This window comes from Erpetoichthys calabaricus, chromosome 2 (genome assembly GCF_900747795.2).
Source record: "Erpetoichthys calabaricus chromosome 2, fErpCal1.3, whole genome shotgun sequence".
NCBI classification, from domain to species: domain Eukaryota; kingdom Metazoa; phylum Chordata; class Cladistia; order Polypteriformes; family Polypteridae; genus Erpetoichthys; species Erpetoichthys calabaricus.
This window is the reverse complement of record NC_041395.2, coordinates 140,673,321-140,686,640: the sequence shown is the minus strand read 5'-3', so window position 1 is coordinate 140,686,640 and position 13,320 is coordinate 140,673,321. Positions and strand designations below refer to the sequence as shown.

Below are 13,320 nucleotides of genomic sequence, written 5' to 3'. Positions count from 1 at the left end.
AACGTGGCTTTTTTTTTTTGTGCAGTTATATTTTTGAAGAAAAGCGCACGTGTTCTCTTATTTGTACCTTTTGTGAAAGTGTTTCTTTGATATATGGACTTCAGGCTTCATACGTTATATAGTTTATGCCTACATTTTTACTATTAGAATATGAAAAACGTTTCTGTTTTAAAAATGTGTTTGCACAGACTACTATACTGTAGAAACGGAACACACATGAAATGCGTGTATTCCAAATAACGCTCGAATTATTTCCACTGTAAAACTCCACTTCAATCCCAAATAATCAAATCAAGGCAAGGCATGAGCTAGGAGTTCATTCTAAGTCGGTGGGGGGATGGAATAGCTGGCTGCTAGTAGCTTTTGTTTATCAGCACATTTAGATGACAAAAGACTCTGGCGGAGATGTGCAAACGGCTTTAGGACGCGATTTAAGGTGGGACGGATTTACGAGTTTTTTCGTAGGCTCTGGTAATTCTAGTGTTAAGGGAAGGGGAACGAGAGGAGCACGGTCCCTCCTAGGAATTTGCCATAGCTGACATTCCGGGCACGAAATACAGAAGCGGCGAACCTCCTCGTTAATTCCTGGCCAATAGAAACGGAGCTTAATACGCTCTAAAGTTTTTTCGGTGCCCAAGTGGCCTCCTAGGAGATGGGCGTGTGCTAGCTCACAAACTTGCCACCGGAAAGTTCGTGGGATCAGCAACATCTTCCGCACCCCCCTTCGTGCTCACTAACCCGATATAATAAGTCATTTTCTATCACAAAGTGAGGTCCTTGTGGCATGGGCTGAATGGTGCGTTGGCCGTTGACGAGGACTACTACATTCTTAGCAAACTTAAGGGAATTGTCATTCCATTGTTCCCTTTTAAATGATGCCGGTGTTTGTCTGAATTGAAAGCTCAGATCTGAGAGAGGGTCTGGGCTGACCTCAAGGGGCGGAGAGTCCTCCCGCTCTGGCGAGATGCGGACTGATGACGTATTAGTCCGCAACGGTCCAGGAAGTTCCCCATCCTCCTCATGGTTTCCCATACCTCTCTTCACCGGCTGCGTACACGGTGTGGAGACAACCTGAGACGGTGGATTCCCGTCTGTTACTAGGCCCAATTTTGAATAAGGCGAGATCAGTACTTCACCGCTTTTAATGTCAGACCAGTCCCGCCCGACAATCTCAGCACACGGTGGATTTGGAAGGACCGCTACAGTGAGTTTTTTGAGTGATCCTCCGTGGCAGATGAAACATCGGGCGGAGTTATAGGAGCGGACATCTCCGTGTACACAGGTAATTCTGGTCTTTGTTTTTAACCACTTGTCGCGGTAGTACGTATCGGCAATCAACAATAGAAATGTTGCTGCCAGAATCAAATAGGGCTTCCACCTTGTAACCATTTACAATGACCTCTCCCTTATGAGCCATTAACAAGGGGTTTGAAAGTGCACACAATCCATCCCTCTCTCTCCATTTACATTCCGCCTCGCCTCCGAGAGACAACTGCGCCCGCGGAATCGGGGACTCCGGTGCAAACTCCGGTTTATGTCGAGAGGGCAGTTTAAGAGGGACATAATCTCTACGGCTTCCACTTAAGGACCGTTCCACTATCCCAAATTGCGAGGCTGCCCTAGTTGTTTCAATGAGCTCGTTTATGTTCGAAAATTCTCCCCAGACCGGCTGGGTGAAATGCTCTGGCAGGCTATTTAGAAATAGAAAACAGGCCACTTTTTTCACTAATTGGAAGGTGATGCATTCAGTGGGCCTTAACCAGCCTGCCACCTCCTCCCAAAGAACGTCAAGTTGTTCTCGGGTAGACTGTTCAGGGTCAAACTTCCAGTTTTGTACTTTCCTCACCTGCTGGTCTGGGGAATGTCCACTTTCCTCTGGGACCTTAGCCCCGGTGTGAAGGACAGCTCTCTCCTCCGAGAGAGCATAATAAGTCCCCATCGTTTCCCCCATAGAGACCAGCCCACGCCTGTGTGTCCCATCGACACTTTCCCTATTTAATTTAGGTGACCCAGAGATAGACAAAGGGAGCAGAGTCTGCACCGGCTCTTTCCGAAATCCGAGATGCACTCCCCACCCGAAAGCTCGGCCCAGGTACTCTCCCACCTGGACATGATTCAGGTCCGGTCCCGTTCTCTTCAGGGTTTTCTCCATCCTGCCGACTACGCCACTGTCAGAAAAACGACCACAAGACATCGAGAAGGTTTGGGGCAGCCACCCATATAATTGTTCTCGGCTGCAAAACTGATTAAATAATAGAGACATGCTCATTCAACAGAGTCTAAAGCAGAACTGACTTCCATGAAGCAAGATGGCAGTTTTAAAGGCAGTAGCGGAAGTGATGTCATCAATACCGGAACCAGAAGTGACGTCAGTGGCTGCCCCAGAGCCAGGCGGGATTTCCCTAGAATGGTCTGCAAAAGATCGAGAGGGAAAATTAGTACACTTCGCCACCCCCTGGTCTGGCATGGAATCACATGTATTTAAGCCCTTTAGCTGTCTCCTAAACACACGTGTGTGACAATATATATGTATATGTGTATATATATGTATGTGTGTATATATGTGTATATATATATATATATATATATATATATATATATCTATACTAATAAAAGGCAAAGCCCTCACTGACTGACTGACTGACTGACTCACTCACTCACTCATCACTAATTCTCCAACTTCCTGTGTAGGTAGAAGGCTGAAATTTGTCAGGCTCATTCCTTACAGCTTACTTACAAAAGTTAGGCAGGTTTCATTTCAAAATTCTACGCGTAATGGTCATAACTGGAACCTGTTTTTTGTCCATATACTCTAATGGAGGAGGCGGAGTCACTTATCGCGTCATCACGCCTCCTACGTAATCACGTTAACTGAAAACAAGGAAGAGATTTACAGCACGAGTCAAACGCGGGAACGAAGGTAAATGACGTTAACTGTTGAGTGTCTTTTAATACTGTGTAAGCATACATATTAACACATGTGCAATTAAACGTGTGCATTTACGGGGTGATTTCTCAGGCTTAAAAGCTCGCCTTTTATCAAACGCGGGAATAAAGGTAAATGACGTTAATTGTTGAGTGTCTTTTAATACTGTGTAAGTATACATATTAACTCGTGCAATTAAACATGTGCATTTACGGGGTGATTTCTCAGGCTTAAAAGCTCGCCTTTTATTAAAAAGGTAAATGCAAACTGTTTTCATTCTGAAGGGCGCAAACCACGTTAGATTTCATGCTCAAGAGTAAGCTCAGCACACAGCTTGGTCATATTACAACCGGAGGGGCGAACTGACAACGTGGTATACAAAGAGATCCTTAACAAATAATTATTGATTCATTTTCCCTCAGTTTAAAAAGGTTTACTTTTCTTCTTAATAAAAATTTTAAAGCAGTACTTCGCTGCTGCGAAGCGCAGGTATTTTGATATATATCAAAATATATTGCGTCATCACGCATACATATATATGTATGTATGTTTGTGTGTATATATATATATATATATATATATATATATATATATATATGTACACATACACACAGAAAACGTTTGACCTCTGTCATTGCCAACAAAGGGTATATAACTAACTATTGAGATGAACTTTTGTTATTGACCAAATACTTTTTTTCCACCATAATTTGCAAATAAATTCTTGAAAAATCAGACAATGTGATTTTCTGGATTTTTTTTTCTCATTTTGTCTCTCATAGTTGAGGTATACCTATGATGAAAATTATAGGCCTCTCTCATCTTTTTAAGTGGGAGAACTTGCACAATTGGTGGCTGACTAAATACTTTTTTGCCCCACTGTGTGTGTGTGTGTATATATATATATATATATATATATATATATATATATATATATATATATATATATAGATGTGTGTATGTCTGTATATAGATATATATATATATATATATGTGTGTGTGTGTATATATATATATATAATATATGATGTGTGTGTGTGATATAAAATAGATATATATATAGATATATATAGATATATATATAGATATAAAATAGATAGATATAGATATATATGGTTTTGGCAGCCAAGCGCTTTTTTTCCAACCTAGAAGACGTCTCTTGAGATCCGTTTAATCGCCTCGCTGATTGCATGTCTTCCAAGGTAGTTTCAATACCCATTTCCTGCACCGAGTCATCTCCCCTTTTATGAGTGACTGTGTTAGTGGCCGTACAGGTCTTTGAACGCACTGAATACATGTAACTGGTGTCGCCCGTCAGCTACTTTCAACAAGGAATGGAAGCAATTGTCGAGTAACAAAAATTATTTGTAAGTGATTTCGCATTGAAGAAATAGTAAAAACTTGATCACTTGGGTCAATACCTAAAGAAATACACACAGCAAATGCAATTGAGAATACACCAGAATCTGTATGATTTAATTGTTGCTGTGCGTCTTCATAAACTATGGGAGGTTTGTAAGGAAACAAAGCATGAAGGAAACGAAGCTGCTCTTCGGTGAGGTTGAATTTTTTATCAGCGTTTAAACTTTCATAGACATGAATTACAGCACCATCATAATAGGTACACACCCAGTGAGTCACTCGTTCAGCAGCTGCAGAGGGTAATATTTGAATATGTTTTGCATTTTGTGGAATGGGCATTATAGGTATGTCAGGAGTCCACATTAGCAAAACCTCTAGAGGTTGGAAAATTGTATGCGCAGCTAAAATTTCGTTGAATTTGCTCATGTGATCTGTTGATAAATCATCATTATTTACCAGCTCATTAATTGCAAAATTTGACAGCGGTAAGATCACTCCTTCCATAACACTAAACACAAACACTAAGTAAACACTAACACTAAAAAACGGCAACACCTCCGGGAAGAACACTAAATGAGATGAAGTAAAAGTCTACTAAACTTCTTTATTATAACTGCTTTATTGTAGCAGGTAAGGGGATCCTGGCGCACGCTTGTTGTTGCCGCTCCTCCCTGTTAAGACTTTTCGCAAAATTCGCCTTAATTCTACACTTTCTTACGCTTGTTTAATTTCGTTTATTGTACGCATAGTTTGTGGATGCAGCTGACTCGAATTGCATGGATTTGGCTTAATATTTATAGATTTTATGGACTCCACTTTACTGGGAACAGCTGAGTCTGTGGATCACGGGACGAGACCTACGAACATTTGTTTGTACCTGGCGATCTAGCACCTCGGGATGATCCGTCTCCGTGATTATATTCGCTGTGCTGATCTGCTCCCGTTTCATCTTACGGTACTCTACGACCAGGAACTGATCTGATGTTCATACTAACCTGGCTTATGGCTCCGTGGCGATCATGGCTGAAATTACCAAGCGTTACTCTTTATGGCTGTGTATTGGAACATCCAAATCCTGCTTCCTCCTCCTGCTGTGCTTTCTGCTGCTTGCTCTTGCCACTCACCTACGCTACCACACCCGCCTGTCCTACCGGCTCCGTTGTGCTGTGCTGCTTCTACACTGCTATCAGCTAAGTATCACTGACTATTTTAGCGCTTTGAGTACTGAGAAAAGCGCTCTATAAATGTAATGAATTATTATTATTTATTATTAAACACTAAAGTACAAAAACGAAGTAGAAAGTAACACTAAACCGCAACACCGCCGGGAACACCGACACATCGCGTCTACTAAACACTAAGAAACACTAAGTAGAAACACTAAAGGAAAAAATACTATTCAGTAAGTACCGCGTCTACTAAACAGTAAGTCAGTAAAGGAGAAAGGACTAAACGCTATGGAAAAAGAACAGCAAGACCGCGTCAGCTGCGGAGTTCAGCTCAGAGCGAAATGAAGTGAATGAAATGAGGTGAATGGGAGGGGAGGTGATCACGTGACTCCAACACCTGCCTTAACTCTCCATCCCTCCACGAACACAGTCTCTCAGATCCCAACTCTCCTTTATATATATATATATATATATATATATATATATATATATATATATATATATATATATAGATTACACTTATCTGCGATTTTGGCAAGGGTGTGTAGACTTTATATGTCTATTGTAAATGTGTAAGGGAGAGAGGTCATATTGTGTCCAAGTTGTAACCTGCAAAATTAGTGGCTTTCCTGATAAAATCAAATGCATAACGTCTGTGTAAACCAATATTTCAAGCCTACTTATTCCATTTCAGAGTAGTGGGTGATTGATGCCTGTCCTGACAACACTGGGTGCAAGATAGAGGGCATCCCAGGGCACACTCACTTCAGACACCTCCATTGTTGTACACTGGGCCAATTTAGAGTCACCTAAATCACATATCTTCTGTAAAAAGAAAACTAGAGTATCTGGGGAGTAAAGAAAAAAAAAAGCATACTTGCAATGGACAAATGTGCAGACTGCGCTCATATAGCATCCTGGCTATAGTTTAAACAAGGGACTCTGAAGCTTTGAAGCTTGACACTCTTCCAGCTTTGGAATTTTATTTGTTTATTTAAGGTTTAATGAAATCAATCAAACGTGCATGTCTAAAATGACATTTTTCCTCAACAACTCTTACCATTTATTTTAATGTTTCACTTGCCTGTAGTTACTGTGTAAGGAATAATAACTTTTTACTATGTATTATAAACGATGGTTCAAATGAATGAGTATGAAGATATTTGTAACTATAATTCTACCTTTATCATAACTTTTTATGTAACATTTTTATTTCTTGAAAAAATATTTTAGAAATAGTTGTATGATATCTTAATAAAGTATATAATTTAAATTGAATTACTTAATTTACTGAGATTTTGCTCAATTTAAATGAAAAGGACCTTTCTGTTTTTACAGGGCAAATAATTGTTGTAATCTGGGTGATAGTTTCCCCAAATAACGATAAACAGAAGTACACTCTAAAAATAAATCATGACTGTGTACCAGAGCAGGTAATAGCTGAAGCTATCAGAAAAAAAACAAGAAGCATGCTGCTTTCTCCTGAGCAGCTGAAAATGTGTGTACAGGAATACCAGGGAAAATATATTCTGAAGGTGTGTGGCTGTGATGAGTATTTGCTGGAGAAATACCCACTAAGTCAATACAAGGTAATAACATTGTAATGTATAAAGCATGCTTTTAATTATAATTATAATAATTGAGCAAAAATCTTATATTCATAATTGTTCTTCCTCTTGGTTGACTATAGATTTAGTTAATGCTTAATCTTATGAGATGAACTACAAACATAATGTCAGTAGTTTTGTAAATGTTCATTTTTTATTTTGTTTACTGCATTTAGTACTATAAATGTTAACACATCTTTTCGTACTTTTATGTTCAGGATAATGGTTCAGGATAATGGGCACGTAAACAGCTTGTGCAATTAAATTGCAACCTGCATATCTTCTCTTTTGGGAAAACTGATTGTCTTGAATATTTATGCCCCTTTCTATTTTGTAAGCTTTAAACAAGAGATCATATGAGCAGTCATTATAAAGTGTATAAACCATTGTTACAGTGTAGCACACTTTTCTCCATAACGGCAGGAAAATATTGAACATAGAAAATTGAAAAGAATTGCAGTAAGTAGTTTTTCTTAAATCATGTTCCATATGTTTTAATAATATAAATTAGATTCTGAGTGTATCCTATGAATCTTAATATATTATTCAGATGGCTTGTAGAGGGTTTATGTGAGGATTTTACATTTGTAATCTGTAGTTTTTATGTTTAAACTGAAGTTAACTAGAAAGAAATCTGAAACAAGGCCAAAACTTCTTAAATTTATCTTCCACTATAGCTGACTGTTACAATTAAAAAATCAGTAGCACTGTAATACGTTTTGGATCAAAACAGCAATACATGTTATTGAACAGCTGTATCTATCTGGTTTTTGACACAATGTTTTCTAAAAATGTCTCTCTTCAAAGATTGATTTATTACAGTTTACTACCTAAATGATTTGCTAATAATAAGTTAACATTTGTGTAAACTTTCACCTAAAATGCAGTAAAGATCTGTACAGGATGTTACAGCTGAAGGTCCAAAAACCTTTTTCCTTAACAGCATATGCATTTTCTTGAAATTTTTTCAGTAAACTCACCATTTTTATGTTTAACTGTTGCGTTTTTTAGTTTTGTAAATCTCAGGGTTTAAATTGTTCTCTGAAAAGAGATTTCTTATTGCAACAACCTTGCACTTCTAAACCTGTCATATAGATTTCCACTTTTGCTTTTACAAGCATTTGTAGTTTTTGTAGTACATATCTTACTTTTTATATAGCAAATACCTGCCTAAGCTGCCTAATGCAGTTATTTTTTCAAAGAATACACAATTTTTGCTTTTAATAGAATGGTTCAGTAGTTCTTTTTTTAAGCTGTATCATCTCTGATACAGAGATTATTATTTTAATTTACATTTGTACTGCATATGTGATTTATTCAGCTTAAATGTAGTTTGAGTTCTTAATGTGAAACTCTTGAACTTATACAATTCAGAATAACGTTCATATTTAATATTTTCATTTTATTGAAAAACAATGTGATAGATTACTGTGAAGTTTGCTCTATGAAATAGTTATTGCATATTAATAAATTGCACAGTGTTGTATTAATGTTTGTTTTTTCTTTCACCTTTTCAGTATGTAAGAAGCTGTATAATGCTGGGACGCATGCCAAATCTAATGCTAATGGCCAAGGAGAGTTTGTATTCACAGTTGCCAACAGACAATTTTACCATGCCATCTTATGCACGGCGAATTTCAACTGCCACACCTTATATGAATGGAGAAGCCTCTAGTAAATCCTTGTGGTCTGTTACTGACACCTTAAAGATAAAGATTTTGTGTGCAACTTACGTTAATGTCAACATTCGTGATATTGACAAGGTACATTTTTCTTTCTTAATTGTTATTTAAAAATGTGTAGAGCAGCTTGTATTCATGCATTGTTTCATTTTAATTGCATTACATTAAAAATGCTTGTTTAGAATGTAAAATAAAGTATTTATGAAAATAATACTGCGGTGGGTTGGCACCCTGCCCAGGATTGGTTCCCTGCCTTGTGCCCTGTGTTGGCTGGGATTGGCTCCAGCAGACCCCCGTGACCCTGTGTTCGGATTCAGCGGGTTAGAAAATTGATGGATGGATGGATGAAAATAATAGCATTCTCCATTTCACGTAATGAAAATCAAAGTTAATGCCATTCCAATCCCTTTTGTCTGTCTGTCTTTTTTTGTAGATATATGTGCGAACCGGCATATATCATGGAGGGGAACAACTATGTGACAATGTCAACACTCAGCGGGTGCCATGTTCCAATCCAAGGTACTAGATTTATGTCCATTAAACTGTACCATCAATGAAATCCTCTATATTTCTTGGATAATATTACTATATATTTTCGGACAGAAAAAACGTGCCTGCAGTGCCTATAGAAGTATTTACCCTCTGCTGCCACGGACGCTACTGGTACTCAAGCGTTTTACTGTTACTACTTGCGCACGTACTTTATGTAAATGTGGATTCCACCAGGTGGCAGTGCGAGATATCATCACAGTGAGAAAACGCTGTGTTGTGAATTGCCACAGCCATTAAATTCTTAGGACACCTTCTCACAATATCTCTGAAAAGGATGTTTAAGGATTACATCCATCAATCCGGGGATGTGCCCATTCCAGCAAGCATCGGGCGCGAGAAATAAACAAAATCCCTGGACGGGGTATCAGCTCATCGCTAGGTGAACACAAGCATATACATATACTAGTGTCATTTTAGCATCACCAAATCCCTAAAACTTCATTTCCTTGGAAGGAAACCGGAACACACCGTGGTAACACACCAGGAAAACATGCAAACTCCAGGCAGGGAACACAAGGGACGTGACTCCCTGCACAGCAGCAGCTCTAATGCTCTACCACCATGCCGCCACAACGTGTAATTTTTATCAGTATTCATGATTTAAACGAAGTTAACGATTTATCTGTAAAATGTAATATACATAGTTTAATGCATTTCATCATGATAATGATATCAAGTATAATTTCTAAATGTACAGAGCTGAAATATCATACATTTAATGTGTTCTGTGTGCCAATTGCTGCTGTCAGTTCAGGAGGAAGCCCCAGAAGCACGTAGCGATTAACAACTGGGTCAGTTTTAAAATGACATTTACGACAGTCTACTTTAAGTATAAAGTAAACTACGAGGTTAAAGTGGACATTTCGAGATTAAAGCCAAAATTTCCACTTTAATCACAAAATAGACTTTTAATCATGCCCTTAATTTTTTGCTCTGTCATTTAAATACGCTCAAATACATAACAAATATGTTGTGAAGGTACAAAAAGAAAAAGATAGCACAGAAGATGTTATGTGAGACTTTTAAAATGTATCGTGTCATTACATTGGGGAATATGCAACACTTAAATATAAAAGCGCCCCGAATGCATATGTATGTCGGTATTTTGCTTCACCACATCGAACTGTTCATCAAACATCAAAGCATGCACAGCGATCCCAGAAGATTCGCATAGAGGGACATACATTTCGACTTTTATCACACTGCGCCCCCCTACTTTTTGCTGGTACTGCAACTCGCGCACACGTCACGTTAATTTCTGAGGACGCGTCAAATGAATGCTGGGAATACGTGGCAGCCATGATGCATGCACATACGTGTTCTGAGCGTGAAGTAGAAACGAGCCCTTAGAACTTCTCACATTCTGCTATGAAATATTAAATAGCCGCAGATTTAATTTGGTGTTTTTGATTGACAGAACTTCAAATTTAAAGTGAAACCCAGTCTTTGTAAGTGGTCTAAATTAATTACAAATATGAAACACACTGTTAAGCTCTAAACATTAGTCTTAGAATTATCACTTGGACCTTGCTTAAAAGCATCAGAGAATGGAATACTGTACACATAGGTCCCACCTTATCATAAACAGTGGAAAAATAATGATTCAACTTTGGCCAAATTCAGTACACTATTATGAATAACATTTGTTGCTCTTTGATGGTTTTGAAAGATTCAACAGAAGAGTATTTTTAAAAGCATTCAAAACTCAACAATGATACGCAATTTTGAATACTTGTTGAAATACCTTGTAGCTACTTTTAATTTTTGTTTGTATTTTGCTAGAATAATGAAGATCAGTGTAAACTGTCTGCTTGAAACTTGTATTTGTAGTGTTTAATTTTTTTTCATAAAACAACAATCATAATAGTAGTCCAGGCGATTAGCATGAGAGACACAGATGAGCAAGATAAAGCGATCAACAAAACTATCTCTAGGCTTTGAATTCTTTGCCATTGTTTTAATTCAGGGTTATATTCTGTCTGGCCAGCAGCTACACATTAAAACAATTGAAGTTGTATTAAAAATGGATATCCTCCAGTGTTCACTATCATCTTTATTAATAATATTGATTAATGGCACTCTTCACATTCAAGTTATCAATAACCAGATTCATACATTGATTGGATGGTGATACTTCATTTTTCTGCATTGGATACAGTAAATGGCAATCACTGGTCAGTTTTTAAAGGTGATTATTATATTTCGGTCGCATCAAGTGTTGTGATTATATTGGGCTGTTCAGTTTATTTCTGTGATTTAACTTTAATTTACGTTTATGAGGCTTCTTTGATAAGATTTTAATTTTGTTATCACCATCATTGTTGGTTAGGTTAAATCCATATGAGCCACACAAGCTGACACCAAGTTTTGCTACATTATTTATTTATTTATTTATTTTTTTACTCAACTACAGATCAGCCTTTAGAAGTAGCATTTAGCAACATATAGACTCAGACACATCTAATAAGGACCTTTTATCTGTGACAGTTTTATCTTACCTCCTGATTTCATAGCAGGAACTTTTAAGTATTTCTTCACTATATGTACAATGAAGCATATACCAGTTTATGAGGCTTACTGCAGCATGTTGAAGTGACGCACTTTGTTGCATGCTCATTTAAATAGTGACAGACTTCATCAGCATATGAAGTATTTTGACTAATATTGGATAGTAGCAAAATACCCGTGCTTCGCAGCGGCGAAGTACTGCCTTAAAATTGTTAAGAAGAAAAGTAAACATTTTTAAACTGAGGGAAAATATACAAATAATTATTTGTTAAGAATCTCTTTGTATAGCACGTTGTCAGTTCGGCCCTCCGGTTGTAATATGACCAAGCTGTGCGCTGAGCTTACTCTTGAGTATGCAACATACAGTTGGCCATGTGAAAAGCAATCTTGCCTCAAATCAATGCCAACCTTTTTTAGGGTCTGTCCCTGAGACTTATTAATTGTCATTGCGAAGCAGAGCCTTACTGGAAATTGGAGGCGTTTGAATTGAAATGGGAGATCAGAGGGCATAACGGGGATGTGAGGAATAAAAACTCTCTCCCCTGAGCCACTGCCAGTAAAAATAGTTGCCTCAATTAGGTTCTTTTGCAGACACGTGACCTGAAGTCTCGTGCCGTTACAAAATTTCGGTGGCTGTACGCAAATCCACAATCGGCTTTTTTGAGCCAAACCTGTTGTTTTCGTATGAGCCGCTTTTTATTATTGGCATCGTACCTAGAAACAGAAGCTCTATTAACTTGTGGATTTGCATGCGAATATTTAGCAGCAGCGTCTCTATTAACTTGTGGATTTGCCTGTGAGTATTTAGCGACAGCGTCTCTATGAACTTGTGGATTTGCCTGCGAGTATTTAGTGACAGCGTGTCTATTAACTTGTGGATTTTTCTGTGAGTATTTGGCAGCAGCGTCACAAAGTTGTTTCCATCTAGCTGCATCAGAAAATGTACCACAACGTCTGACACGCCTCCTTTTTACTGTTTTCTCACAGCTTGGATTGCTGCTGTCATAATCGGTTTGAGTTTCATGGTTTGTTTCAATTACGTTAGTATTTGCAGGACTTATTGTGTTGGAATGACATTCGGCATCTGTCAAGCGTTGAAAGCATACAACCGGTTTCATCGATAATTTCACATCCAGCTTTTGAGAGTTGAAACATTCATAAACATCAAAGTGTCCACTACTCAAATCGTCATCTGTAAATCTAAGATGTTTAAGAGGCATTGGCGGTTCCCCAAACGTGTAAAATAGGCAGGCAGCCAACTACGTGGGAGGCATGGGGATGGGGGACGCAATATAGGCAGGCAGCCAACTACGTGGGAGGCTGGGGGACGCAGGACGCAACCCCGCCTCACACAGCGACCGAGCTGCAGGCTATGGACGTATATATGTACGTAAGTAGGATTCAGTTATGACCGTTACGCGTAGAATTTTGAAATGAAACCTGCTTAACTTTTGTATGTAAGGTGTAAAGAATGAGCCTGCCAAATTTCAACCTTCTACCTACACGGGAAGTTG

At 38.2% G+C, this 13,320-nt stretch overlaps 1 protein-coding gene across 1 annotated transcript in view; it reads left to right on the top strand.

Annotated features, from left to right (window-relative positions):
- Positions 1-13,320, top strand: part of pik3ca (phosphatidylinositol-4,5-bisphosphate 3-kinase, catalytic subunit alpha) — a 103,328-nt gene that overhangs the window by 55,301 nt on the left and 34,707 nt on the right. The window contains exons 4-6 of the mRNA XM_028794583.2: positions 6,796-7,046; positions 8,582-8,827; positions 9,180-9,265. Coding sequence (XP_028650416.1) covers positions 6,796-7,046; positions 8,582-8,827; positions 9,180-9,265 — 583 coding nt within the window. The remainder of the gene's footprint in view (positions 1-6,795; positions 7,047-8,581; positions 8,828-9,179; positions 9,266-13,320) is intronic.